This window comes from Chiloscyllium plagiosum, unplaced genomic scaffold (assembly GCF_037043375.1).
Source record: "Chiloscyllium plagiosum isolate Xiang-an unplaced genomic scaffold, Cpla_swu_hap1 HiC_scaffold_11, whole genome shotgun sequence".
NCBI lineage: Eukaryota > Metazoa > Chordata > Chondrichthyes > Orectolobiformes > Hemiscylliidae > Chiloscyllium > Chiloscyllium plagiosum.
Genome location: NW_028270149.1, coordinates 2946207 through 2973084, shown reverse-complemented (window position 1 = coordinate 2973084; position 26878 = coordinate 2946207). Strand labels below are relative to the sequence as shown.

Genomic DNA, 26878 nt, shown 5'->3' with positions numbered 1-26878 from the left:
ATTTGGAAGCATAGCGTTCAGAGCATTGCTCCTTCATCAGGTAGCTGATGAAAAAGCATAGACAGAGTGGATAGCCAGAAACTCTTCCCCAGGGCAGAAACGTCTATCACAAGGGGGCATAACTAAGTTAAATGGAAGAAGGTTTAGGGGACATGTCAGAGGTAAGTTCTTTACACAGAGTGGTGGATGCATGGAACGCATTGCCAGCAGTGATAGTAGACTCAGACACACGAGGAACATTTAATCGACTCTTGGATAGGCACATGGAAGATAGGTTAGTCTGATCAGAGAGTAGGATAAAAGGTCATTACAACATCGAGTGCCAAAGGGCCTGTACTGCGCAGTAATGTTTGAGACCATTTTATAAAATGTCAAGCTGTCAAAAAGAGGAGGGGGAGTAGCATTGTTAATTAGTGTGCATCACAGCTGGAGACAAGGGTTATTGAGGAGGGTTTGTCTACTTAGTCAATATGGGTGGAAGTCAGGAACATGGTGGTCACGAAAGGTCAGAATTTTATGATGATTGGAGGAAGGTACAGGGGAGATTACAGAGGTAGGTTCTTTACGCAGAGTGTGGTGGGTGCATGAAATGCACTGCCAGCAGTGGTCAGAGACGTCAGGGAGATTTAAGCGACAGCTGGACAAGCACATGGACGGCAGTACATTGAGGGGTGTTTAGGTTAGGTTGATCTCAGATTAAGATAAATGCTCAGCACAACATCGTGGGCTGAAGGCCCTGTACTGTGCTGTTCTGTGTTCTATGTTCTGAGGTAAAATCTAGAAACCTCAAAAAATGGAATTCCAGGACCGACAGCGTCACAGATAATTTATCAACCTTTTGTTTGATGTGGACAGTAAGCAAGCATGCTATGCCATTCTCTCCAGTCTTTCCTGCCACTACAAATGGATCACCAAGCTCCCAATGTGGCAGTGTCTTCCAGAACTGGAAGTCAATGCACCCTCATGCCAATTCATCGGCTGGAGCTTCCAATTAGCTGCACAACCATGCAGCTTAGACAGAATGCTGTGTAACATTGTCCTGACGTGAGACAGTGTGACTATTGCTCAAAGCCCTGCCAGCTCCTGGCCATTAGATTCTGATTTGATGGCAGGGCCAGCTGCTTCATCATAACCCCAGGTTCAAAGCCCTCTTTGTCATACAGTCAGAGTCAAAAGTACAGAAACAGACCCTTTGGTCCAACTCATCCATGCCAACCAGGTTTCCCAAACTGAACTAGTCCCATTGACCTGCATTTGGCCCATATCCTGCTAAAATGTTTCCAATTCATGTACCTGTCAAAAGATCTTTTAAAATGTGTAATTTTACTCACCGCTACCCCTTCCTGACAGTTAATTCCATAAACACATCCTCTACATGAGCAAAGTTGCCCTTCAGGTCCCTTTTAAAATTGTTCCCCCTCACCTTAATTGTAAACTTAGATAATCACCTTCATGGTCCACAATACCAATTTTGGTATCATGCGCTGACTTACTAACCATGCTTCCTATATCCTCATCCAAATTGTTGATATGACAACAAAAACGCACAGGACCAAGCACCTATTCCTGCAGCACACCACTGGTCACAGGCTTCCGTCCAAATAACAAACCTCCCCCTCCAACCACCAATCCAATATTGCATCCAATTGGTTAACTCTCCCTGGATCCCATATGATCTAACTTTACAAACCAGTCTACCATGTGGAACTTTGTTGAAGGCCTTGTTAAAGTCCATGAAGACAACTTGTACTGCTTTGCCTTCATCTATCCTCTTGGTCACAGACTCAAAAAAACCTCAAATCAAGTTTGAGACACAAAGTCATGCTGACCAACCCTAATCAGAGCTGAAAATGTGTTGCTGGAAAAACACAGCAAGTCAGGCAGCATCCAAGGAGCAGGAGAATCGACGTTTCGGGCATTAGCCCTTCTTCAGGAATCTTCCAGGTTCCAGAATCAAAAGCTAATTTTTAGTATATCATGTCTTTGAAGTTCTCTCCATGATACAACAGTCACTAATATATTAATGCAAAAAGAACAATGCAGCTTTGTTTTTCAAAGGTTCCATTCTCATTTGGCAAACCTCTGAGCACGACAGTCAAAGGTACCATGGATTAGAGATGCATGACTAGCCTACTGATTGCAAACTATTTCTCAGGACGAATAGTATTTTCTCAAACTGTCACAACTGGTTTATCCAATTAGAAACTTAGAGAGCGGACCTTCATTTCTTCTGTGGAAGTCATCCCAAACCAATAAACAATGACAGGGAACAGGAGGAAATACATTACAAATCAAGCTTTCGTATGGCAGGGCCAGCTCCATCATTACCCCAATTTTAAAGTCTTCCATGGTAACTGAAACTGGAGCTCCAACTGCTCTCCATCACAATCACGTGTGCCTGCCTGTGCAACCAGCATTAGTTATTACTAATATTGTCCCACAGTATGTTTCCTTTGATATTTTTACACTTTTATTCATTGATGTGTGCATCTCTGACTAGACTGACACCCTAATTCTAGCCCATTTTAGTAGTCCAGAGGTTAAGGGTTAAGAGTCAGCTACACTGTAATTGCACCTTTCCTTCTATAAGGAGGGGGGGGGGGGGGGGGGGGGGGGGGGGGAAGTAGGCCATTCAGCCCATCAAGTCTGTTCTGGAATTCAGAGATTATAGCTGATCTGACAATACTCAACTCTGATTCTTTTATTGGTTAAAAATCTCAGCTTGGATATATTGATAGCCATCTGTGGTAAATAACTGTATATTCACTACCCTCCAGAAATTCCTCATGTCTATTTTTTAAAAACTCACTTCATGGGGTGTAGGTTTTGCTGGCAAAGCCAGTTTGTATTTCCAAGTATGGGAATGGCAAACACGAGGAGATACAACTTTAAAGTGAGGGGAGATAGGTATAAGACAGACGTCAGAGGTAGTTTCTTTACTCAGAGTCGTAAGGGTATGGAATGCTTTCCCTGCAACGGTAGTAGATTCGCCAAGTTTAAGTGCATTTAAGTAGTAATTGGACAGGCATATGGACATACATGGAATAGTGTAGGTGGGATGGGCTTCAGATTAGTATGACAGGGCGGCGCAACATCAAGAGCTGTAATGTTCTATGTTCCCATCTCAAACTGCTTAGGTATGGTTAAGAATCAACCACATTGCTATGCATCTGGAGTTACACATAGACCAGACCAGCTAAGGATGGCAATTTCCTTTCCCAAGAGCCTTTTGTGAACCAGATGAGTTTTTCCAACAAACAACAGTTTCATTAGGAGACTGTAAACTGGTATCCAGGTATAGCTGGTTACTAGGGAGGCAAATGGAATATGCATATAAAGAGGGGAAGTGTTGCTGCAACTATACATGGAATAAGGGAGACCGCACCTGAAAAAAGCTATATAATTTTGATCCCTTTACTTGAAGGATGTAGTTGTACTGGAGACATTTCAGAGAAGGTTCACGAGAAAGATTTCAGAGATGAGGGCTTTGTCTTGAGACACTGCGCATTTTAGGCCTAATTCTGGAGTTTAGTAAAATGAGAGGAGACCTGGTTGAGATATGGGGGATTGACAAAGTAGAGGTAGAAAGAATGCTTCCTCATGCACCAACGTCCTTTAGGACTCAACTAGTTTGATCAGTAGTGCTGGTGCTGAACCACTAGTGATGGACATGGAAATCTCCCACCCAGGGCATAATCTGTGTCCTTGCCCCACAGTGCTGCTTGAAAAAGTGTTATTCAACATGGAGGAGTTGGATTCTTTAGCTAAAGGGGGCAATAAGTAATAATCAGCAGGCTTGCTTGTCCATGATTAGGGAGCTGAAGGAACATCTTGCAGGCAATGACTACATTATGACAGAATTCACCTGCAGTTAGAGGGGGAGAAACTGGAATCAGTTGTAATGGCATTACAATTATTACTCAAAAATACAGATATAGACACTTCAGTCCAACTCATCCATGATAACCAGATTTCCCAAACTAAACTAGTCCCATTTATTTGCGTTTGGCCCATATCCCTCTAAACCACTCCTTTCCACATGCGTGCCTAAATACCTTTTAAATGTTGTATCTGTACCTGCATCTAATTCTCTCTGGCAATTCACTCCATATCTGCACCAACCCATGTGGAAAAAATTGCCCCTCAGGCAACTTAAATCTATCCCCTCTTAGCTTAAGCCAATACTCCCAATCCTTGGGAAAAGACCTTATCGCTGCCCCTCATGACTTTATAAACCTCTATAAGGTCACTCCTCAACCTCCCATGCTCCACGAAAAAAAAGGTCCCAGCCTATCCAGCCTCCCCTTATAACTCTAACCCTCCAGCCCCAGTAACATCCTGGGGATTTTTTTTTCTGCACTCTTTCCAATTTAACAATTTCCTTCTTAACAATAGGGCGACGAGAAGTGTATATTATTCAAAGTGACATCACCAATGCCCTGTACCAGTACACATGATGTTTAGACTCCTATACTCAATGCATTGACCAATGAATGCAAGTGTACCGAATGCCTCATTCACCACCCCATCTACTTGTGATTCTACGTAAATGAAGACTGAGGGAGAAGCTGACCAGAGGCGAATGGAAGGGAGGCCTAATGGAACAATGGCAGGAGTTTCTGGGAATAATTCAGGAGGCACAGCAGAAATTCATCCTAAACATAAGAAACAAACTGAGGGGAGGATGAGTGGCATCAGGGACAGTGTAAAAGCAAACAAAGTGGTTAAGGTTTGTGAGAAGCCAGAGGACTAGGAACTGTTTAAAAACCAGAGGACAACTTAAAAAAGCAATAAGAGATGACAAGATAAAATTAGAATTAGTTCTTAAAGTAAAAGATTGCAAGATACATTTTTTAAAGCTACAGAGGCAGTAGAAGACATTGAACTGCTGGAAAGTGAAGCTGAGAAAGCATTAATGGAGAACAAAAAAAAAGGAGCGATTTGATATTTTTCATTAGTTTTCAGTGTAAGACATCAGCAGCATACCAGAACTTCAAGAGGGTCAGAGGGCACTAGTGTGTGTAGGCCATTACTAAGGAGAAGGTGCTGGGAAAGCTGAAGAGTCTGAAGGCAGATAAATCACCTGGATCAGGGGGACTACAACCCAGAGTTGCGAAGGTGGCATTGGTGATTGTTCACTAATCACTACAGTGAGGGGTTCCCAGAGGACTGAAATTGGTTAATATAAAACCCCTGTTCAAGACGGGAAGGAGGCAGAAAACAGGAAACTATACGCCAGCTCGCCAGACCTCAGGCATTGGTAAGATTTTACTGACTGTGATTAAGAAAAAGTGATTGTGGCGCACTTGGAAGTGCATGGTAAAGGATGGCAGAGTCAGGGGAGACCATACCTGATAAATGTGTTAGACATCTTTGAGGTGGTAACAAACAACTTAGGCAAAAAGAAAAGGCCAATATGATCTGCTGTGGAGGCCACATCATGGAGTGTATTTTAAAGAGCGGGGGGGACAGACAGGAGGGGGGACAGACAGGAGGGGGGACAGACAGGAGGGGGGACAGACAGGAGGGGGGACAGACAGGAGGGGGGACAGACAGGAGGGGGGACAGACAGGAGGGGGGACAGACAGGAGGGGGGACAGACAGGAGGGGGGACAGACAGGAGGGGGGACAGACAGGAGGGGGGACAGACAGGAGGGGGGACAGACAGGAGGGGGGACAGACAGGAGGGGGGACAGACAGGAGGGGGGACAGACAGGAGGGGGGACAGACAGGAGGGGGGACAGGGGGGACAGGGAGAGGGAGGAGAGAGGGGAGAGGGTGGGGGGGGGAGGGGGGGAGAGGGTGGGGGGGGGGAAGGGGGGAGAGGGTGGGGGGGGAAGGGGGGAGAGGGTGGGGGGGGAAGGGGGGGAGAGGGTGGGGGGGGGAAGGGGGGAGAGGGTGGGGGGGGAAGAGGGGAGAGGGTGGGGGGGGAAGAGGGGAGAGGGTGGGGGGAGGGGAGAGGGTGGGGGGGGAGAAGAGGGGAGAGGGTGGGGAGGAAGGGGGAGGGAGGGAGGAGGGAGGAGAGTGGGGGAGGAGGAGGAGGAGGAGAGTGGGGGAGGAGGAGGCGGAGGAGAGTGGGGGAGGAGGAGGCGGAGGAGAGTGGGGGAGGAGGAGGCGGAGGAGAGTGGGGGAGGAGGAGGCGGAGGAGAGTGGGGGAGGAGGAGGCGGAGGAGAGTGGGGGAGGAGGAGGAGGAGGAGAGTGGGGGAGGAGGAGGAGGAGGAGAGTGGGGGAGGAGGAGGAGGAGGAGGAGAGTGGGGGAGGAGGAGGAGGAGGAGGAGAGTGGGGGAGGAGGAGGAGGAGAGTGGGGGAGGAGGAGGAGGAGAGTGGGGGAGGAGGAGGAGGAGGAGGAGGAGAGTGGGGGAGGAGGAGGAGGAGGAGAGTGGGGGAGGAGGAGGAGGAGGAGAGTGGGGGAGGAGGAGGAGGAGGAGGAGAGTGGGGGAGGAGGAGGAGGAGGAGGAGGAGAGTGGGGGAGGAGGAGGAGGAGGAGGAGGAGGAGGAGGAGGAGGAGGAGGAGGAGGAGAGTGGGGGAGGGTAGAGAGGAGAGTGGGGGGGGGGGGGGAAAGAGAGAGAGAGAGGAGAGAGAGAGAGAGGGGATCAAGTGTGACAGGGAGAAGGCAGAACACATCAGCCATGATCAACCTGAACTTGATGTAAACTAAGTATCAGGTGATGATCTTATTTAGTAGTTTAAAAAAGGATGGCGAAGTTCTTGAATATTTAAGCAGCTTTCTTCAGATAATCTTAGTTTTAGATTAACTGTAATGGGGTCAACCCAGTAATTTACTCCAATTTTCTGACATATTTTGGAACAAGTTGTTTGGATATGTTGCAACACCTTCAGCACAGGTGGGATTTGAACCCAGATCTTCTGGTCCAGAACTAGGAACATTACTGCTGAGCCACAAGAGGCCAATGAGTAACTTTTTTTTCCCTCCTCATTGAAGCGAGAGGTATTTATTGGGAAAGGAGCCTTTTATTCTGGGTATTGAATGTCAACACTATGCATTCCCCAGGTCAATGCTGAAACTAAGTGTTAGCACCTCACCCAGAAATCAGCTCCACCTGCAGAAATGAGGGCACCTGCAGCTATGGCCGAGGGCTTAATCTGATGGACTCAAAAAATCAAATCAGGGGAGCCTTGCACAAGTTTGCCTTCTATTTACCACATGTCTGCAAGGAGACAGTGGAACAGGTGAAAGGTCAATTAACTAGTAATCCACAACCTCAAACCATGTTCAGGGAATACTGTTCAATTCCAACTAGGGCAGGCAGTTGGATATGAATTTACTGAAAAATCCGGAATTAAAAGATAGCTTAATAGCAAGAGCAGAAGCATTTTCAGTTCTTGTAAAAACCCATCTGGCTTTTTAATATCCTTCAGGGAGGAAATCTGTAACCCTTACTTGATCTAATCTACATGACCAACAGCAATGTGGTTGACTCTTAATTGCCCTTTGGGTAATTAAGGATGGGCAATAAATGCTAGGCATCCACTTCCATGAACAAAAAAAATCCAATATTTCCAACTGCCCACAGAATGTACCCGCCTGTCTTCACTCATCATAAGTCACTGCGTTTAACAATTTGCAGTGATATGCTGTGAACTGTGCATCCCAATGTCCGGGGTGAATTTATCCAATAAAGCAGAATACAGAATTAAAGACCGTGCTCCAAAGAGGAACAAACTGACTAACTGATGTAGCCCTTTCCACATGCCAAAGTGCTGTAGTCATTAAAGAACTTGTGAAGTCCAATCATGATTGGATGTAGCTAGTTTTAGGACACATTTTACCCCTCCCCTGATTGGATGTGCATACCAGTACCAATGTGCAAGCATAGGGTCAATTGTCAAACTAGCAGTGGTGCTTTCGTCCAGAATGAAAATGCTCTAATTGTTCTCGTAACACTTGAAGGGCATTCAGAAAACTCTGAAATTATTAACTTCACGGATACTGATTGATGCAGCCTTCGCTCTCCCAAGCCCACCTTATTCGACTCAACAACATCATAGCCCACCCAGTGTACTTCTAAAGTGCAATCTCTTTTAAATAAAATAATTGCCAAAGCTAGCTATTGAGTCTTGGGAGTTATCAACTCTAATACAAAAAACTCAACGGCTGGACAGAAGACCCACCCTCAAAAGAACAAGCTTTTTATAAATCAAATTTCCTTGCGCAGTTTGTCCCTGCTCTGCAATATTTCCAGGAATCAGTTTTACAGCTCTGCACCCAGCTAAGATTAGAAGTTACAAAGGTGTTAAAAGCCTGCTTCATTTTGATTTCATTTAGCAACGTAACAGGGCTTTGCCTCAAATGAACGAGAGTGAGCAACAAGACAGGCAGAAGCAAACAGGGTCACACTGAAAGGAAACCCACTTTCCTTTTTGTGGAATGAGAACAGTTTCCTTTAAGTGACTTGTTTAGTCTGTCAATCTATTGATTTTAAAATGAAATCATAACTGCAACCAGCTTCACTGTAACAATTATTCACTTTACAAAGTGCAAACATAAATCCGGTGTGCAGTGATGAACTAGGCAGAAAATGATCATTCACCCAAATCTGCCTCATTTTAATAGCCCAAGAGCATCTATAATTGCAACTCGACATGTCAAGAACAAAAACAGCTGTTCACTTTACAAAACTGAAATATATACTATTAATAAATGTCATCACAATTTTTCGTAAAATGCATTACTGATCATTCTTGTGATATTTGTGATCCTGTACTTAATTGCACTTCATTAAGACATTTATCAGATATTGAGGAAAAGAAAGTTTCAGCAGAGCTCAAATTATAGCAGCTATTGTTATAGACTGCAAGGTTTGTAATTTTAGATTCAATATCATCCTTTTTATTTCTCAAATGTCTTGAAACGATAATCAGAAATAGCTGTTCACAAATCAAATGTTTTATCTAATTTAATAATTTGTCTTTACTTTGAATAGGTTGTATTATTTATACATGCTAAGAGTCACATGGCAGTACAAAAACATGATGCTACTGAACAAAGATAATATGCTGCTGAACCATTTTCCTGACATTCATCAGGACAGATGCAAGAAAACCAACTTTTAAAGAGCTCAACAATTTGTATTGTATGTAAAAAGGGTGCTGACTGGTTGAAGCATAGCTGTGGAGAACGCAAGAGGAAACAGCTGTAACCCATACTTTTGTTTAGTTGAAAAGGGCACAATTGGATATATTCTGTTTGTAGAGAAAAAGGCCCTGCATATGAATACATGTGGCTCATTCTTATTTGCTAGAAGCTACTTTGCGAGCCTGACTGTTCACCTCAATCCTCAACAGAACCCAAATTGGTCAGCAAGTGCTGGTTAATCGCAGAGTATCGAAGGTTTGCTGTGATCATGTTCTCAGTTTCGCAAATGCAGATTAGTGAGTACGGTCATGATAAACTGTTGCAAACAGGTGAAGGGAGGTGCAGTTTAATCCGATTCAGACGTTGGGGAAATGTGGGCTTTGGTGTCTGGCACCACAATCACTGAAATTCATGTACCATAATGTTCATTTGGCTTGACAGCAGCATGCAGTTAATCAAGACCGCCATTCATCTCCCTCAATCAAATCTCCAGAGTCAAAATAGTGTGTGTGCGTGTGTGTGTGTGTGTGGGGGGCGGGGGGGGGTGGTTTGGCAGGGTTTGGCTTGGCCTCTTGTGGGCATCTTGCAGAGCCAGCCACATCCACACCATCGCACACATTTTAAATTGCTCAAGCAATGGCTGCTTTGCTGTCTTTCCATATTTTCTGTGTCCCACAGCGAAGTCAGTTAGGGACTGGCCCCATGGCCAGCTCTGGCTCTGGGGTTGCAGAGGCTTCAATGTTGGCAGTGGAGGAGCCCAGAGCCAGGACCCCACCTACCAGTGACAGGTGGCAATGTCTGGAACAGGAGGCAAGACTAGGCCCCTGGCTCCAGCTTGGACGCCGCGGTGGAGGAGGGTGGGGCATGTAACTGAGACCCCAGCTGATGTTGAGCAGTGGGGTAACGAGGAGGAGGAACAGTAACCTCCACCAGAGTAAAATCTTGAGTTATATTCAGTGCGTCAAGATGGCACCACAGCATGGAGATGTGGCCTTTTTGCATTTGATAAAACACTTCATTTTATTTTCATATACATGTAATACAGAGGAACCTCTATGATCTGGCATTCGATTATCTGAATATTGGATTATCTGGCAAGATCACAAGGCCCAATGCTTGGCTAAACTGTGTTATCCAGCATTCCATTATCCAGAATTAGATTAATCGAACGAAATATTCCCCCAACCAGTGTCTTTTGGATAATAGAGGTTCCTCTGTAAATCTAAATCTTATGATAACACAGCATTATTGCAAAGCCACAAAATAGCTAATTTCACTCTCTCATTTTTCAGCCGTTTTACCTAACCATGGTAATTTAAAATAGATTTGGTCCTAAAAAAATAGAGTCCACAGTGGCAGCCTGACACCCATTCGTGAATTTAACAATGTGAAGGCAGCAATCAAACAAAGTCAGCAAGGACAGAGGCTGCTCTTAACTGAAGCTGGAGGTGCTCAATATTTGTGGGAAGTGGGTGAGGAGGAGAGGAAGAGGAGTGGAGTCAAAAACCACATGCATGTGTATCTTTCATATCAGCTATCGTTTTGACACAAGAATGCAAGCCTCTATTTAGTGGAAATTGTGCTCTAACAATCATGTTAACACAATGTTAATCATCTGCAGGGAGGTAGTGCTATCGTGGTAATGTCACTGGACTAGCAATCCAGAGGTTAACACTGAAATCGATGCAAATATCTGATGGAATTTAATATAAAATCTGGGATTAAATGTTTCACCATAATAGTGGTGAAACAAATTTCATTGCCGTAAAAATCTCCCAATTTGTTAACGTCCTTCAAGTACATCTTACTTGACCCACATTGAATTCCAGACCCACAGCCATATTGCTGCCTCTGAAGTGGTCAAGTTATCCACTCAGCTGCATTAAACCATGGAAAAAATCTCAAAAAGGAATGAAACTAGACAGAGCAACCAGCATTATCCACTCAGGCACTGAAAACAGCAGCACACCCAATCTTATTGACCCTGCCATTAGTGGAGGCAAGGTGTTATAACAATCGATGTCAGTTTCATGGTCACTGAGATGAGTTTCACTGAAAGTAAATTGTACCAGCTGTCATGGTGGAATTTGAATGCGTTCACCAGGTCATTAGGCCAGGCTTTGGATAACTAGTCCAGCAACATGACAAGCAAGCCACCATCTCCTCGAGAGAGCTGAAGGCACCAGATAGTGCAAAGGCCTCTGGACCCTGACAACATTGTGAAAATACTGGAGAATTGCCTTCCAGAACTAACCATAAGAACCTAAGAAACAGAAGTAGGAATAGGTTACCTGGCCCATCGAGTCTTTCAGTAAGATCACTGCTGATCTTTTTGTGGACTCAGCTCCACTTACCCACCTGCTCAATATAACCCTCAATTTCTTTACTGTCAAAAGCTCCTACCTATAACAAGGTGTTGCTCCAGTACAACTACATTCATAAAATTGCTCAGATATGGTTTATACAATAAATAGCAGGACAAATCCAAACTAGCCAATTACTGCCCCATCAGTCTAATCAAATGCTGGTAAATAGGACCAGATTTATTTAGAACACCTGGTCAGCATGGATGAGTTGAACCAAAGGGTCTGTTTCCATGCTGTACATCTCCATGACTTGGATATCAGTAAATGTAGTTGATAGTGCTAGCAATAACCTTAGTAATGCTCGGTTCGGGTTTTGCAGGAGGCACTCAGCTCCTGGCTTTATTACAGCTTTGATCCAAACATAGACAATAGAGCTCAAACTCAGACGTGGAGTGAATGTGACTGCCCTTGATACCAAGCAGCATTTGATAAAGAATGGTATCAAAGAGACCAAGTAAAACTAGAGCCAACATTGATATGGGATGGAATAAGTGAGATTACAAGTATGATTTTGGATCAGAAATTATAAAATCTATATTGGTGGGAGCATGAAATAAGGAGGGGGAAGGAGACTCTCGAGTGTAGTCTGTAGGACCCTTAACATTAGCTACACAATATCACAGGATAGACCTTAAAAGACGGCATAACATGTATTCTTGACAGCAGTAATGTGCTGTAAATAAATGGAAACCAGTGGATATATTGTATTACATTTCCAGAAGACATTTGATAAGATGTCAAAGATTATGGAAAATAAAATCTCACTGTGTAGGGGGGACAACACATGGGCATGGATAGAATATTGTTTTCCTGTTCGCAAGTATAAGTGGACCTTTGTTCAGGCTGGCAGGGTGTCATGAGCGGTGTGCCACAGGGGCCAGTGCGGGGGCCTTAGCGGTTTACAATGTATCTAAATAATTCAGAGGAAGGGATAATAGGAGCTAAATTTGATAAGACAAGGACAGGTAGGAGAGTGAGAGAGAAGAGGACATGAAGAACCTACAAAGGGACAGAGATAGGGAGTGGATAAAGATCTGACAAATGGAAGACAAGGTAATAAAGTATGAAATGGTTCATTTTGGAAGAAACAAAAAGAAAAATATCAGGAGGTTGAAGAGCTCTATGATGCAGAGAGATCTAGTGTTCACAAGTATGAATTACAGAATATGCAGCTACAGCAAAAGATAGTACTGAATACAGTACTAGTCACACTCATAGCAGCATGTTCATACATTGCAAGCAGTTCAGAGAAGGTTTATTGGACTATTATCTGGAATGAGTGGATAACCTTATGAAGGAAAGGAAAGATTAGGCAGACTAGACCTTTACCATTTCACATTTGGAAAAGTCAGACGTGACTTGATTGAAACACACAAGATCCTGAGGGGGCTTGACTGGGTGGATGTTTAAAGGATGCTTCCTCTTATGGAGAATCTAGAACTGGGGGCTCAGAGTTTAAAAGTAAGGGGCAGCCATTTAAAACAGAGAAGAAGAAATATCTCTCTTCTGAGAAGGTTGAGTGCCTTTGAAGTTCCCCTTTTCAAAAGGCAGTCGGACCAGAATCTTTAGATGTTCAAGCAGCTGCAGACTGATTCTTGATTTGGGATATCTGGTCGGCATGGGTGGGTTGGACCGAAGGGTCTGTTTCCATGCTGTACATCTATGACTCTAAGAGGTTGAAAGAATGTTGAGATATACAGGAATGCAGAGGTGAGGTGGTGGAGGTGCTGATGTTGGACTGGGGTAGACAAGATCAGACGTCACACAACACCAGGTTATAGTCCTAAAGGTTTATTTGAAATCACAAGCTTTCAAAGTGCTGTCCCTTTGTCAGGTGAAGTGAATAGCATACTGGCACAGAATTTATCGGCAGTTCACATGACCATTCCTCAAACACTGTTGTGGGCTAATCAGAGATCAGACAAGGTGTAATAGAGGTTTAAACAAATTCTCTCAACAAAATAATCTGGTCCAGGCTTTCTGTCAACTGAGATCTTAAAAGAAAAAAAAAGTTAAGGAATTGTGTATTTTCCAAAATCGTTAACTTTTAACTATATGATTTCTAGCATGGTCCTACTGTCTCATCAACTTGACATACCAACAGCTTATATCATTCAACATCCAATGACAGGCAATCACCATCTCCATCAAAAGAGAATCTACACATTACCCCATGACATTTAATTGCATCACCATCACTGAATTCCCCCATGGTTAATACTGACCAGAAACTTAACCAGATGAGCCATATAAATACAGTGGCGATAAGAGCAGGTCACAGGCTATAGGACTTGCAGTAGGTAACTCATCTCCTGACTCCCTAAACCTGTCCATCATCTACAGGGCACAAGTTAGGAGTCTGATGAAATACTCACCAATTTGCTGAACGGGTGTACCTGCAACATACCAGAAATTGCTACCATCTAGGACAACGCAGCCTACTTTATTGTCACCTCATCTACCAGTTTTAAAATTCTTTCAATGAAGGAAGTTAAAAATCACAAAACCAGGTTATAATCCAACAGGTTTATTTGGAAGCACAAGCTTTCGCAGCGCTGCTCCTTCATCAGGTGGTTATGGAGTATAAGATCGTAGGACACTATTTATAGCAAAAGTTTACAGTGTGATGTAACTGAAATCATATAATGACAAAGACCTGGATTGTTTGTTAAGTCTCTCATCTTTTAGAATGAACATATTGGTTTCAGGTCTTTCATATATAAATTGCAAAACTTTCTTAGTTACATTTTCAAGTGAACTTTCACAATGAGTGCCATTTTGGCCCAGATAAAGTATTGTGTGTGAGGCTGTCTGTGCTCCAATGTTCAGACGAATTTTCATCTAAAAGAGTGATTTAGAGAATCTTACATGAATTCATATATTTTACTTTGCTCAAAAACTGCAATTCTACAAGTACATATTCACCCCACAAACTCATTCTCGTGAGAGAGCGAGAGAACCAGAGAGAGAGAGAATCAGAGATGGGCGCGCACGCGAGAGAGGGGCAGACCGAGAGGCAGACAGACAGACTATAACCTGGTGTTAAAAGATTTTTAAGTTTGTACAACCCAATCCGATACCGGCACCTCCAAATCATAATATATTAGTACTTGTACTGTAAAGTAGATGTAAGAAGGTTTTTGGTTTTTAGTGCTGTGAATGGGCTTTTTTTTCCCTAAAACTCAAATTTATTTCATTTCCTAAACATGAGAGTCAAAACAGCTTTGCCACAAAAATCCTATAGCGAAATTAAAAAACCAGATAAGCTACCTAATGAGTTGATTGCTAAAATATTTACCAAGTCAAGGTTTTACAACTTGGAGAATGTGTGGCAAGAGCATGTGAAGACAAAGATCTATACCAGGTCATGTGCTGTTTCGCAAATCTCAAAGTAGGCAATCAGTGAAAAGTCAGCCTGTCTGTACATTTCAGAGATGGAGTGAATCACGCCTAGTGAGTATGTAGCAAGCCAATAAAAGGAAATGCATGCAACCCAGTGAGACAAATTACAGAGTGAAGACTGGACTGATAATTCACTTGGATCGAGTGCCTAAGACAGACATTGCTGGAAAAGGGATTGAATCTCTTTCTGATAAATCTTTTCAAGTTGTCTTTTTCATATATGTAATTCCGTTTTTAATGTGTAATCAATGTTTTTGTCTGTTAAAAGTACATTGAACGTATTTATAGTAGCCTGCCAGTGAACACCACAAGTAAAACTTATGGTCTATCAATCCAAGTTCAGCTCTCAAATCTAAGGTATCATTTGGAATCATAATGCCTCTCCCCACCAACACAGAGTACACAGTGCTATAACCCAGCTGCTACTATCTACAGGATACACTTCAGGAAGTTACCAAGTCCCCTCCAACACCCTTTTCCAAATCTATGATCTCTACCAATTTGAAGGACAAGGGCATGCATACAAGCGGGATAGCCACTACCCAGCAAGTTCAGTTCTAAGTTATTCAACATGCTGATATATGTCTGCTCAACATCCAAGAATTCCCTTTCTAACAGGATTGAGTGTACCTACTATTCATTCTAAGACGACAACTCACCACCACCTTCACAAAAGCAACTGGAGATAGGCAATAAATGAGGTAAAAAAAATGACTGCAGATGCTGGAAACCAGATTCTGGATCAGTGGTGCTGGAAGAGCACAGCAACTCAGGCAGCATCCGAGGACAGGCAAAATCGACGTTTCGGGCAAAAGCCCTTCATCAGGAATGCCCCAGCCAGCATTGCCTGCATCCACCGAGTTTTAAAAAAGGTCAACTATTTTATGTGTCAAATATTTGGGGCACCTGAAAAGCTGACTTAAAAAACAGTGATCTCTCATGAACCTCTACAGTATGGAAGCAGAGCATTCAGTCCAAGTTCACATCAACCCTCCAGACAGCAATGCACCCGGACTCGCCCTACCTACCTTCTGGGGTCATAAAGAGTCAGAGTCCTACAGCACGGAGACAGGCCCACGCTGACCAAAATGCCCATCAACGCTAACCCCATTTCCCTGCACTTGGCCCATATCCTTCTCAAACTTTTCTATCCATGTATTTATCCAAATGCCTTTTAAACGTTGTTAATACATTCTCAACCGCTTCTGCTGGCAGCTCATTCCCATAACCCTGCATTTCCAGTGGATAACCCAGTTAATTTACACATCCCTGCACACTATGGACAATGGAAAATCCACCTAACCTGCACATCTCTGGATTATGGGAGGAAATCCACGCAGGCACAAGGAGAATGTGCAAACTTCAGAGTCATCCAAGCAGGCCTCCCTTTCACTCTAAGTCAGTAGCGCTAACTACTGAGCCACTGTGCCACCCTAATTCGTAATTGGTTTCAAAAATACGAAATAATTGTGCTTGGAACCAAAATCAAATAACTTAAGGACTTTGATCACACTCTGCACTATTCTTCAGCAGTCAGCACCATTTCTTGCAAGGCCTTCCAAAACAAGCCATGTAAAGACCATTATATGATATCATACAAGCCGGTGATATGTTTCCAGCTATCTATTGTAGAACAGATATTGTACAGTCAGAATATGCAAAACAATTGAGCACTATTTCAGTTCTGACAATACTCTGAATCCTGAAGGCTATTCAGAGCTGCTGCTGCTAGATATATTCTTGTAGTTGTCTGCTCTTATATTCAGCTCAAAACCAATTTTCATCCCATCCATAAAATAACTGTCACTAACTATTTAAGCAATATGTACATTGGCCTAGCCAGCTCACAACCCAAGGAAAACACTGCAAAAAAAAAAAAAAACCTGAAAGATTCACACTGAAACAGTGACTTGGTTCAAACACATTCATTTCACTCTAAGAACTAGTAGCGATTCAAAGCACGAGCAACTGATTATAAGGCACACAGAATGACTGAGCCCAGCTGCCACATGCTCCTTCAAGCTCACAATTTCCTCACAGTGGTGGGTGCTGCAGCAATCACCCAAGTACAAATAATATAGATCCATAATAGATCAAAACCCATTTTAACAAAGGGAACCAGTCATGCAGCACTACAGAAGTGAATAAAATACTCGTTTAGAGAGATTAGGCTCTGCCAGAAAAATGATTGCATTAGACATTGTTTTAAACATCAAACCTGTCACAGTAACACCTGGTTAATGAGTGCCACGTTAAAGTACTGAAACTGACTGACAGAATTTGATTTTAAAAATCCAGATGAAAGAAAATACAGTAAAAAGCTTTGCTCTTTGCATTATGTCAATTTGTACTGAGTCAATGATGTGCCAAGGCTACAACCTGCCAGATCATCCCGATTCATTATTTTTTTTTAAACATAATTGATTTTGTCTCTTGTGGGTGAACACTATCAGAGAAACTGACCTGCAGATATTAGGGACACAAACACTGGAGGATTTTTCTTTTTGCCTGTGACTCAAAAGGACAATACTTAACATTCAATTTTGCTGCTATTGTTTCCCTATTGAAATTACGCATCACAACCAAACTCCTGCCAATTTCGCATTTTGTATTAGGACAGAATTAATACTGATATTACCACACCTAGCTTGGCTCGGCCTCCAACTGGGAAAAAATCCTTAATCTGAGACTTTGATATTTGCATGGATCAAATTCAGTAAGGCTGTAGAATGAATTCTCTGTTCATGGGAATGCCAGTCTGTACTGCATGAAATGACGCGCCTTTACATCAAAGAGGATTAAACTTGCTCAACCAGAACCCACAAGAACAAGAAGCTAGCTGTGGTTTATACTGAGAGAAGTATAGTAGCGTTGTGGTTATTCTGTTAGACAATGGCGAGTTATGAAGCCAAGCAAGGCAAATTCAGACCCCACTGTGGCAGTTTGAGAACTGGAAGCAATTCTAAAGCTGGGAATTAAGACCAGTTAAAAAAAAATGCAGATAAACATCACATAGTACACTGCCATCTTACCTGTGAACAGGAAAAAAATCAAGACCATGATAAGAGTATATCCAAAGTATAGTATTGTGCTTGCTGCACCGGAGATCTGAAGCTTCGAGAAGAAGTAATGAACAGCATAGACAAAGAAGTAAACAGCTGTAAAGCCACTCGTCAGGAACGATCGCCACCACCAGTGGTAATCCTATTCAAGGAATAACACAAAATTAATATATTAGCTAGACAACATCAGGACATAAATGTGTTGCATTTAACTAGGCTAGAATGTTAAAAATAAGATTAGAGAGTCAATGGGTAGAGCTTTGCTCCTTGGGTCAGGATCCTGATACCTCAGTCAAATAAGGTCCTGACCCCTTCATGGGCAGGAAGAGTCATGTGGAAGCATTTTATCCTAACTGGCCCATTAAAGGTCAGCAAGTGGGATCACACCCAACTTAGACAAAGCAAGTTCTTGCAGTTGGTGTTTTAATGGGAAACAGAGAAGGAGACAGAAAAGTAACTTCTTTCTGAGGAGCTCTTTCTTCAACAATATAAATTTAAAAATGGCCTCAAGATCTCAGCCATCATTGTGAATGGGACAGAATAACCTTTTGATATAGCCAGGGTCAGCTCTGGCAAAAGGCGACTGGCCTAACGCTCAAATCAGTAGCTGAGACAGGGTTTGAGCAATTGAAAGCTTTTCATTTGTCATTAGGCCTCCGTGTGGGAGCATGAAGCAACCAAGGATGATTATGGGAGAATTCAACTTAATTATCATGACTGGGTGGAGGTGGGAATGGAATCGTGGAGGATTTGGTGTCAACAACAGGGTTGTTGTAGTAGGTGATTTTAATTTCCAATATCGGTTGTGACTCCTAGAGTGCTAGGGGCTTAGATGGGACAGAGTGTGAGGTTCTTGAAACAATATGTAGATACTTCAACTAGGGAAGAGGCCATTCTAGATCTTGCATTAGGGAATTAACCGAGCTAGGTCACTGAACTTTTAGTGGGGGGGTCATTTTTGAAAAAGTGATCATAATTGCTTAAGTTTTAATATAGTTATGGATAAAGATAAGACTGGTTATTGGGTAAACATGCTAAATTGTGGGAAGGCTAATTACAACAGTACTACACAGGAACTGGAGAGATTAATGACTGGGGATAGCTGGTTGAGGGTAAATCCCCATCGGATATGGGAGAATCTTTCAAAGGTCAGTTGATTTGAGTGTTCAGGACCAGCATGTTTCTCGAAGGATGCAGATGGTAAGATTCACGAACCCTGGATGACAAAGTAGCATGAAACATTTTGTCAAAAAAAATAAAACATATGTAAGGTTTAGGAAACCGAAATCAAATAAGGCTCTTTAGGAATATAATGGAAACAGAAAAGAACTTTCGGAGTCAGGTGATGAAATGGGGCATAAAATGTCCTTGGCAGGTCGGATTAAGAAGAATCCTGAGGCATTTCATACACATGTACTGAATGGACTCTCAAAACTTTAACATTAGCCTGTACCTGTGTTTTTTGCTTTTGCAGCTGTTTACCTATTATTTAGATATCTGGGCTACTTAAATTTGATCTGCCTGCATTGCTCGCAAGACAAAGCTTTTCACTGTGTCTTGGTACATTGACAATAAATTCAATTCAATATATTAGGAGCAAGAGGTTAGCTAGGAGGAAATTTCGGTGTGGAACCAGAAGTGGGAGAGGTCCTTAGTGTAGTACTTCACATCAATATTCACCAAGGACATGGATGCTGATAGGATTAGGGAAGGGTACATTGATATTTGGGGATATGTTGATATTAAGGAGGAGGAACTATTAGGTGTCGCGAAAAACAAAGGTAGAGAAATCCACAGGGGCTTATAGCATCTATCAGAGTTTACAGAAGGAAGCAAGGAGGAGATTTTTGGGACCTCAACTGATATCTTTGTATCCTTGATAGCCACAGGCTAGGTCCCAGAAGTGTAGAGAACAGCCAATCCTTCGATTCAGATGGGCAACAGGAATAATCCAGGAAATTAAGAGGGCAATGAGCTTTACACCAGTGGTAAGGAAATTATTGCAGAAAATTCTTAAGGACAGGATTTACCTGCATTTGAAAAAGAACAGGTTTGTGAGGGATATTCAGCACAGGTTTATGCAGAGGAAGTCTTATCCCTCAAATCTGATAGAGTTCTTTTTGACCAAGGGACAAAGATGATGGATGTTGTAGGCTAGTGGATGTTGTTTACATGGACTTTACTGAAGCAATTACCAAGTTCCCTCATAACAGACTGGTCCAGAAGATTAAGTCACATGGGATGCACAGTGAGTTGGTACATCAGATAAAAAATTGGCTGTGTCATAGAAGACACTGGGTAGTTGTGGAGGGGTGTGGCCGTTCAAGGATCAGTGCTGGGACCTTTTTTCTATATCTGGATGAAAATGTAATCTGGATGAAAGTGCAGGTGGCCTGCCGCGAGCCCGGGTAGCCTGCCGCGAGCCCGGGTAGCTCAGTCGGTGGCACGGTGGCACAGTGGTTAGCACTGCTGCCTCACAGCGCCAGAGACACGGGGAGTGTGGAGTTTGCACGTTCTCCCAGTGTCTGCGTGGGTTTCCTCTGGGTGCTCTGGTTTCCTCCCACAGTCCAAAAGATGTGCAGGTCAGGTGAATTGGCCACGCTAAATTGCCCGTAGTGTTAGGTAAGGGGTGAATGTAGGGGTATGGGTGGGTTACGCTTCGGCGGGTCGGTGTGGACTTGTTGGGCCGAAGGGCCTGTTTCCACACTGAGTAATCTAATCAGTCTGTTAGTAAACTTGCAGATGACATGAAAATTGGTGGCATTGTAGACAGTGAGGAAGTTGTCAAAGAAAACAACAGGATATAGATCAGCTGGAAAGCTGGGTGGAGAAATGGCAGATGGAATTTAATCTAGACAAGTGAGGGGTGATGCACTTTGGACTATCAAATGCAAGGTCAATGGTAGGACCCTTAGGAGCAATGATGTACAGAGGGAACTTGGGATGCATGTCCAAAGCACCCTGGAAGTGATAGCACTGGTGGATAAAGGGGGCAAAGGCAGCATACGGCATGCTTGCCTTCAGCAATCAAGGTATTATATACAAAAGCTGGCAAGTCACACTGAGCCATAAAAGACTTTAATTTGTAGTACGATCCGCCGTTCAATAGGAAGGAGGTGGGGAGGTTTTAGATGGTGCAAAAAATGTTTACCAAGATGTTGCCTGCATTGGAGTGTATTAGCTGTAAGGACAGGTTAGTCAAACTTGAATTGCTTTCACTACAGCATTGGAGGCTGAGGGGTGACCTAATCATTGTGTAAAAAATCATGAGACACATCAGTAGGATGGATACTCAGTCTTTTTCCCCCAAGGTGGAAATGTCAATTACAAGGGGACATAGGGGGTAAGTTTAAAGGAGATGTTGGAGGCAAGTTTTTTTGTTAAAAAGAGAAGGGTTGCAGGTGTCTGGCATGTACTGCCAGAGGAAGAGGTAGAATCAGATATGACAGCAACATTGAAGAGGCATTCAGACAGACATGATCAGACAGGGAATACAGGGATATGGACCATGTGCAGTTGGACGGGATTAGTTTAGAATGACAAAGATGGTTGGCACAGGCATGGTGGGTCAAAGGGCCCGTTCCTGTGCTGGACTCCTATAATCTACTCAAGAAATTCTTAACTGGGACGTGCGTGTGGCTGAGAGCAAGCATGTGGGTGTGAGGTGCGAGAGAGCTTATCTTAGTGTACACAAATGTTAAATCACAAACACTTGAAATAAATTTTCAAAATTGCCACATCTCTGACCAAATTCAGGACTTGTTAATAAAGATAAAGATAAATGAATCAACACATCACCCAATGAAGAGGTAATCATTAAATGGATTCCAACAAATTGCACATCTTATACACCAGGGTATAGCTCTACTGGCAACTGGGGGACTCTGAGCCCATGATCCATATGACCATCTTGACAGAGGCTGCAACGTAACATTTCAAAGCAAAGCCGACCTTAAATACGAACTACTAAGAGTAGGCACGAGATGGTAGTCAAGGGCAGGGTCCCAGGCCCATTTCCAATCTTTACACAAATATTATTGGCTTTGAGATAACAGAAGCAATGAAGTATATAAATAGATCTTTTAAGTAGAAGCCAGGCAAGAGTTTGACAACAAACCACACTAAGAATTCATGGCATTGATAATTACCTTTCAGGAAACTCTACTAAAGCTTCTATTAAAAAGACTTGTGACCATCAGCTTTGATCTCCCTAAAACACAGGCCTGGGTACAATCAGATGCCAAATCACAACTCTATTTGGTCCATGAAAGTTACATGAATGGAACTGGAAGCTACACCTCTAAATAATACTAATAATTACCCAGCTCCAAGTAACAGTCCAGTCAAGCATGAACTTGCAAAGAAGTTTCTGGACCTCCAAAACTAGTCTCACAAAACTATCAAAGGTGATCACTGAAAATGCTAATAACAAGAATTTTTTTAATATTGAATCCCATATATCTCAAAAACCTCTAGCATGCTTTCACCTCCTCTGCTTCAGTGGAAAGAGTTCCCAGTACCTTCCACAGTCACTTCTCAGTTATAGTTTTACTTGTTCATTCACAGGACATGGATATGTCACTGGCTGCTCCAGCATTTATAGCCTATCTCTTGAGAAGATGGCAGGAATTGCCTCTTGAACTGATGAGCTCACATAGGTAGGTAGACCCAAAATTTCGCTAGGGAGACAGTTGCAAGATTTTGACCCAGAAACACTGAAGGAACAGCAATGTATTTCCAAGTCAGGTTTAGAAGGCAACTTGTGTTCCCACGTATCTGCTGCCCTTGGCCTTCTAGATGGAAGTGGTGGCAAGTTTGGAAGGTGCTATCTAAGGGGAATGAGCAAATTGGTCAGTTACTAATTATATAGTTTCATACCATTAGTATCGTCCTGGTGATGACTGATGACTTTAAATTGGTTGTTTATGAAATTCTTAGCACAATCAAGATTGCTTCATAAGTGCTGTTCCATTGCAGAATGGCACCCAATGTAGGACATTATATTTGGGTTTTGCAAGTATGGGCTGGATTTTAATTTCAAAAAATGACACTGATGCGAAGGTGTTGATGTTGGACTGGGGCAGATAAAATTAAAAATCACAACACCAGATCATAGACCAACAGACTGTACTTTCAAATAAACCTGTTGGACTTTAACCTGGTATTGAGAGATTTTTAACTAATCAAATGTGAACTTATTTTCTCTGCAAAACTGCAATAAAAGGAAACAGTACTAAAAAGAAGAACCTAAGAGACTACACATTACCATCCCCGTTGCAGAGATATTTTGGCAAAAGTTGCAGCTATATTACTTAAACAAGTATTTGCAAACTTGGGAATACAAACCTCTGCACAAAGGTGAAAGTAACAGAGTAGGATGGTGGCTTCTGAGCATGTTATGAGCAGAATGATGAACACCAAGAACAGGAAGCCAAACATATAATACATCTGATGGGACCTGAAATTGGAATGTATTAATTAATACAAAGGTGAATACTTGAAGGTATTGATTAAAAACACCAATTTCAAACAGTGTCACCCAAGCAACTATTAATTCACGTAGAAACAAGGACTTAAAGGATTGAAACAACTGAAATTACAAATAAATCAATCGGAGGGAAAACTTTTGAACCAAACCAGTAAAGATCAATTAGATATTCCTGCATTACAAAAAAAAAATTATGCTCTAAACTTGCACTGTTCCTATGCAAGGCAGCCAGGGTACCTTGAGCTTCAAATAACAAACAGATCAGCTTTGATCTTATTGAATGGCAGAGCAGCTTTGAGGGGATGAATGCTTTTGTTCCTACTTCACTTATATTCAAGTTTCTTTCTCACAACACAATGTCTGCCCCTTTTATCTCCTCTCTCGTCACTGGCCAAGGTGCCAAAGACTCGCCCTAGGTGAAATATATAAGTATTTATTTCAATTCTATTTGGTGCTGACAATATGGCCTCTCGAACACTGAAGAAACCAAGCGTGATTGGCTTTCAGCCTCCCAGAACACATCCATTCAGTCCGCAAGCATTTTAAGGTAACAAATGCCAGAAGAAAACCTGGCAATTGGGGCAGATGATAAGCATGTTATGATATGAATGACAAAGTTAGTTAGGTGATGGTGAAGAAGGCGGTCTTGGCTTACAGAAAGACGTGTATCAATTGGTCAAATGGAATTCAACCCTGACAAGTGTGAGGTGATGCACTTTGGAAGAAGGAACAAGACAAGGGTATACTTAATGAATGTCAAGATACTAAGTAGCTCAGAGGAACAGACGAATCTTGGGGACCTTGCCTACAGATCCCTTAAGGCCACAGGACAGCTTAACAGGGTAATTACTGAGACAAGGAGGAACAATTTCTCAAGAGGATTGGACATCTTTCTCACTTCTTGCCACAAACAGCTGTGAGAGTAGAATGCATATGAGACAGATAGATTCTTGATCAGCAGGAAAATCGAGGGTTACAGGGCAAATTCAGGAAAGTGGATATGAGGAGTGTCAGATCAGGCCACTGTCTTAGCAAAAGGCAGAGCAGACTTGAATGACCGAGGGGCCTACTCCTGTTCCCATGTCTTAAGGCAGCATAAGGGACACTTGCCTTTATCAGTGGTGGCACAGATTATAATGGCAGGGAGATTAAATCAAATCTTCACAGGACTTTGTTAAGTATGGCTACAGTACTGTGTGCAGTTCCAATCTCCACACTATTGGAAGGATATGATTGCACTGGAGAGATTACAGAGGAGATTCACCAGATGTTACCTGGGATGAAATACTTCAGAAATGAAGAGGTTGGATAAGCTTGCGTTGTTTTCTTTACAACAAAGGCAGCAATGAGCGGCTGATTAAGGTGCCTGAAATTTGAAGGGCATGGATCGGAGGCAGATGTTCTCCTGAGGTGACAGGGATTTCAGATTTAAGATGAAAGGCAGGAGGTTGGTTTTTTATCCCACCCAGAATGAAGTGAATATCTGGAATGCACTGCCTGAGAGGGTAATGGAGATGAGAAACCTCATAACCTTTAAAACGGTTATGTAGGGGAGCACTTGAAATGTCACAACATTCAAGGCTATGGACCAAGTGCTGGAAAGTGGGATGGCTGTAAATTTAGAGTTGTTTTGTCAGTTCAGACTCAAAGGGCCAGAGGACCATTGCTATGCTGAGAGATTTTATGTTGGCTGACCTGGTGAGTATTTCCAGCAACCACTGTACTTTACCTTTGTTACTTTGCTAGAACACATTTCATACAATGTCCAATAGCAGACTAGTAATACATCAATATTTCACAATGTCAAACTCCAAATTCTTGGAAAGCACACAATTATTTTGACAACTTAAATTTACTTCAACTCACCAGATGCTGTTCAAAATAAAAAACAGCTGTATGAAAATGCAGCCAAATGGTAGGATGCCACCCATCACAATGCCTGGTAAAGGTTTTGTAAAGAATGACTGCTCTGGGATTTGACGTGGAATCTGATTCGTGCGGACAGGATGATCAATAGGCTGAAAGAAACAACATACAAATACACATTTAATGCACACCATTGATAACTTCTTACTGATACTGCATTTAGGTGACTAATTTTCTTTTAGGAGTGGAACCAGAAAGCATGCATATAATATAAAAAGCCTTACAATTGATAATTTCTTCAAAAACCAGGGATTTTAATGGATTGCTAATTACAGATTAAAATGCACTTCAATTCATAAAAAGTCTAGTCCATCAAGTTTTTATTGCATATTTATGATTTTAGTTTGCTATATCCCTATGTCCCTTCATAACCTGCACTTCCCACAGCTAAGTGCATTTTATTAGAAACTGTGTCCGAATATTCTGAACAAAAATTCTTAAAATAGATTTAGTTATCAGCATGGGCTTGAGTGAAGATGGCACTCAATGAATACAGCATCGACCATAATGAGCACCCTGCACATTAATGCTTCACTTGTTTCATTTTGAAAGGAAAATACTGACTGCAGCATTTCAATTACATGTCACATTCCGCATATAGATGTCAATCCCTCTACAATTTACAATCCTACTCAGTTGCTGCTTCTGATCTCTCCCATTGATTGATGCTTGTTAACTCTCAAAAAATCCTCAGGACGCAAGGATTGCCAGCAAGCTGGCATTTACTGCTCTTCTGCAATTGTTTGAGAGAAGGTGGTGCTAAGCCACTTTTTTTGAGTTGTTGTAGTCCATAATGTGAAAATGCTCTCACAATGCTGTCACATCAATAAATGTCTAAGTCAGGATGATATGTGCCTCACATGTTTCATGCACCTGCTGTCTTTAAAGTGGTCGAGCTCAAAGTTTGGGTGGTGCTGTCAAAGGCAGTGGTGGTGATGGTGAGCTGCCTTCCTGAACCACAGCAGTCCATTTAGGGTGTATAACACACCCACAAAGGCATTTGGAAGGGAATTCAAGGATCGTAACCTAATGACACGAAGGAACAGTAACGTATTTGCAAATCAGGATGGCGGGTTGGACAAGAGCATTCAGGTGGTTGAATCCCATGCATCGCAGGCCTTTATCTTCGAGATAGGAGTAAAGAAGAGTTTGGAAGATGCCATCTAAGGAGCCTTGGTGAACTTTTGCAGTGTATCTTGTTGACCTTTACACATTGCTGCTGCAAACTGTCAATAGTGAAAGGACTGAATACGGTGCCAAACAAGCAGGATGCTTTGTACTGCAAAGTGTCAAGCTTGAGTGCTGTTGGGGTTGTAACCATCGAGGCAAGTGAGGAGTATTCCATCATGCTTCTAAGTTGTGCCCTGTAGATGGTGGACAGGCTTTGGGGAATCAGGAGCAGAGTTACTCACTGTAGGGTTCCTAGCCTTTGATCTCCTCAGTACATTTATGGTTAGTCCAGTTTGTTTCTGGTCAACAGTCACCCCCAGGATGTTAACAGTTGGGATTAAATTATGGTAACGCTATTAAATGTC

The 26878-nt window shown here is 42.5% G+C and overlaps 1 protein-coding gene across 1 annotated transcript in view; it reads right to left on the bottom strand.

Annotated features, from left to right (window-relative positions):
* The window catches only part of LOC122557447 (transmembrane 9 superfamily member 2-like), a 127607-nt gene that overhangs the window by 5726 nt on the left and 95003 nt on the right, over positions 1-26878 (bottom strand). The window contains exons 14-16 of the mRNA XM_043705203.2: positions 25284-25435; positions 23276-23387; positions 17900-18071 (exon numbers count right to left, since the gene is read on the bottom strand). Of these exons, the coding sequence (XP_043561138.2) occupies positions 17900-18071; positions 23276-23387; positions 25284-25435 (436 nt within the window). The remainder of the gene's footprint in view (positions 1-17899; positions 18072-23275; positions 23388-25283; positions 25436-26878) is intronic.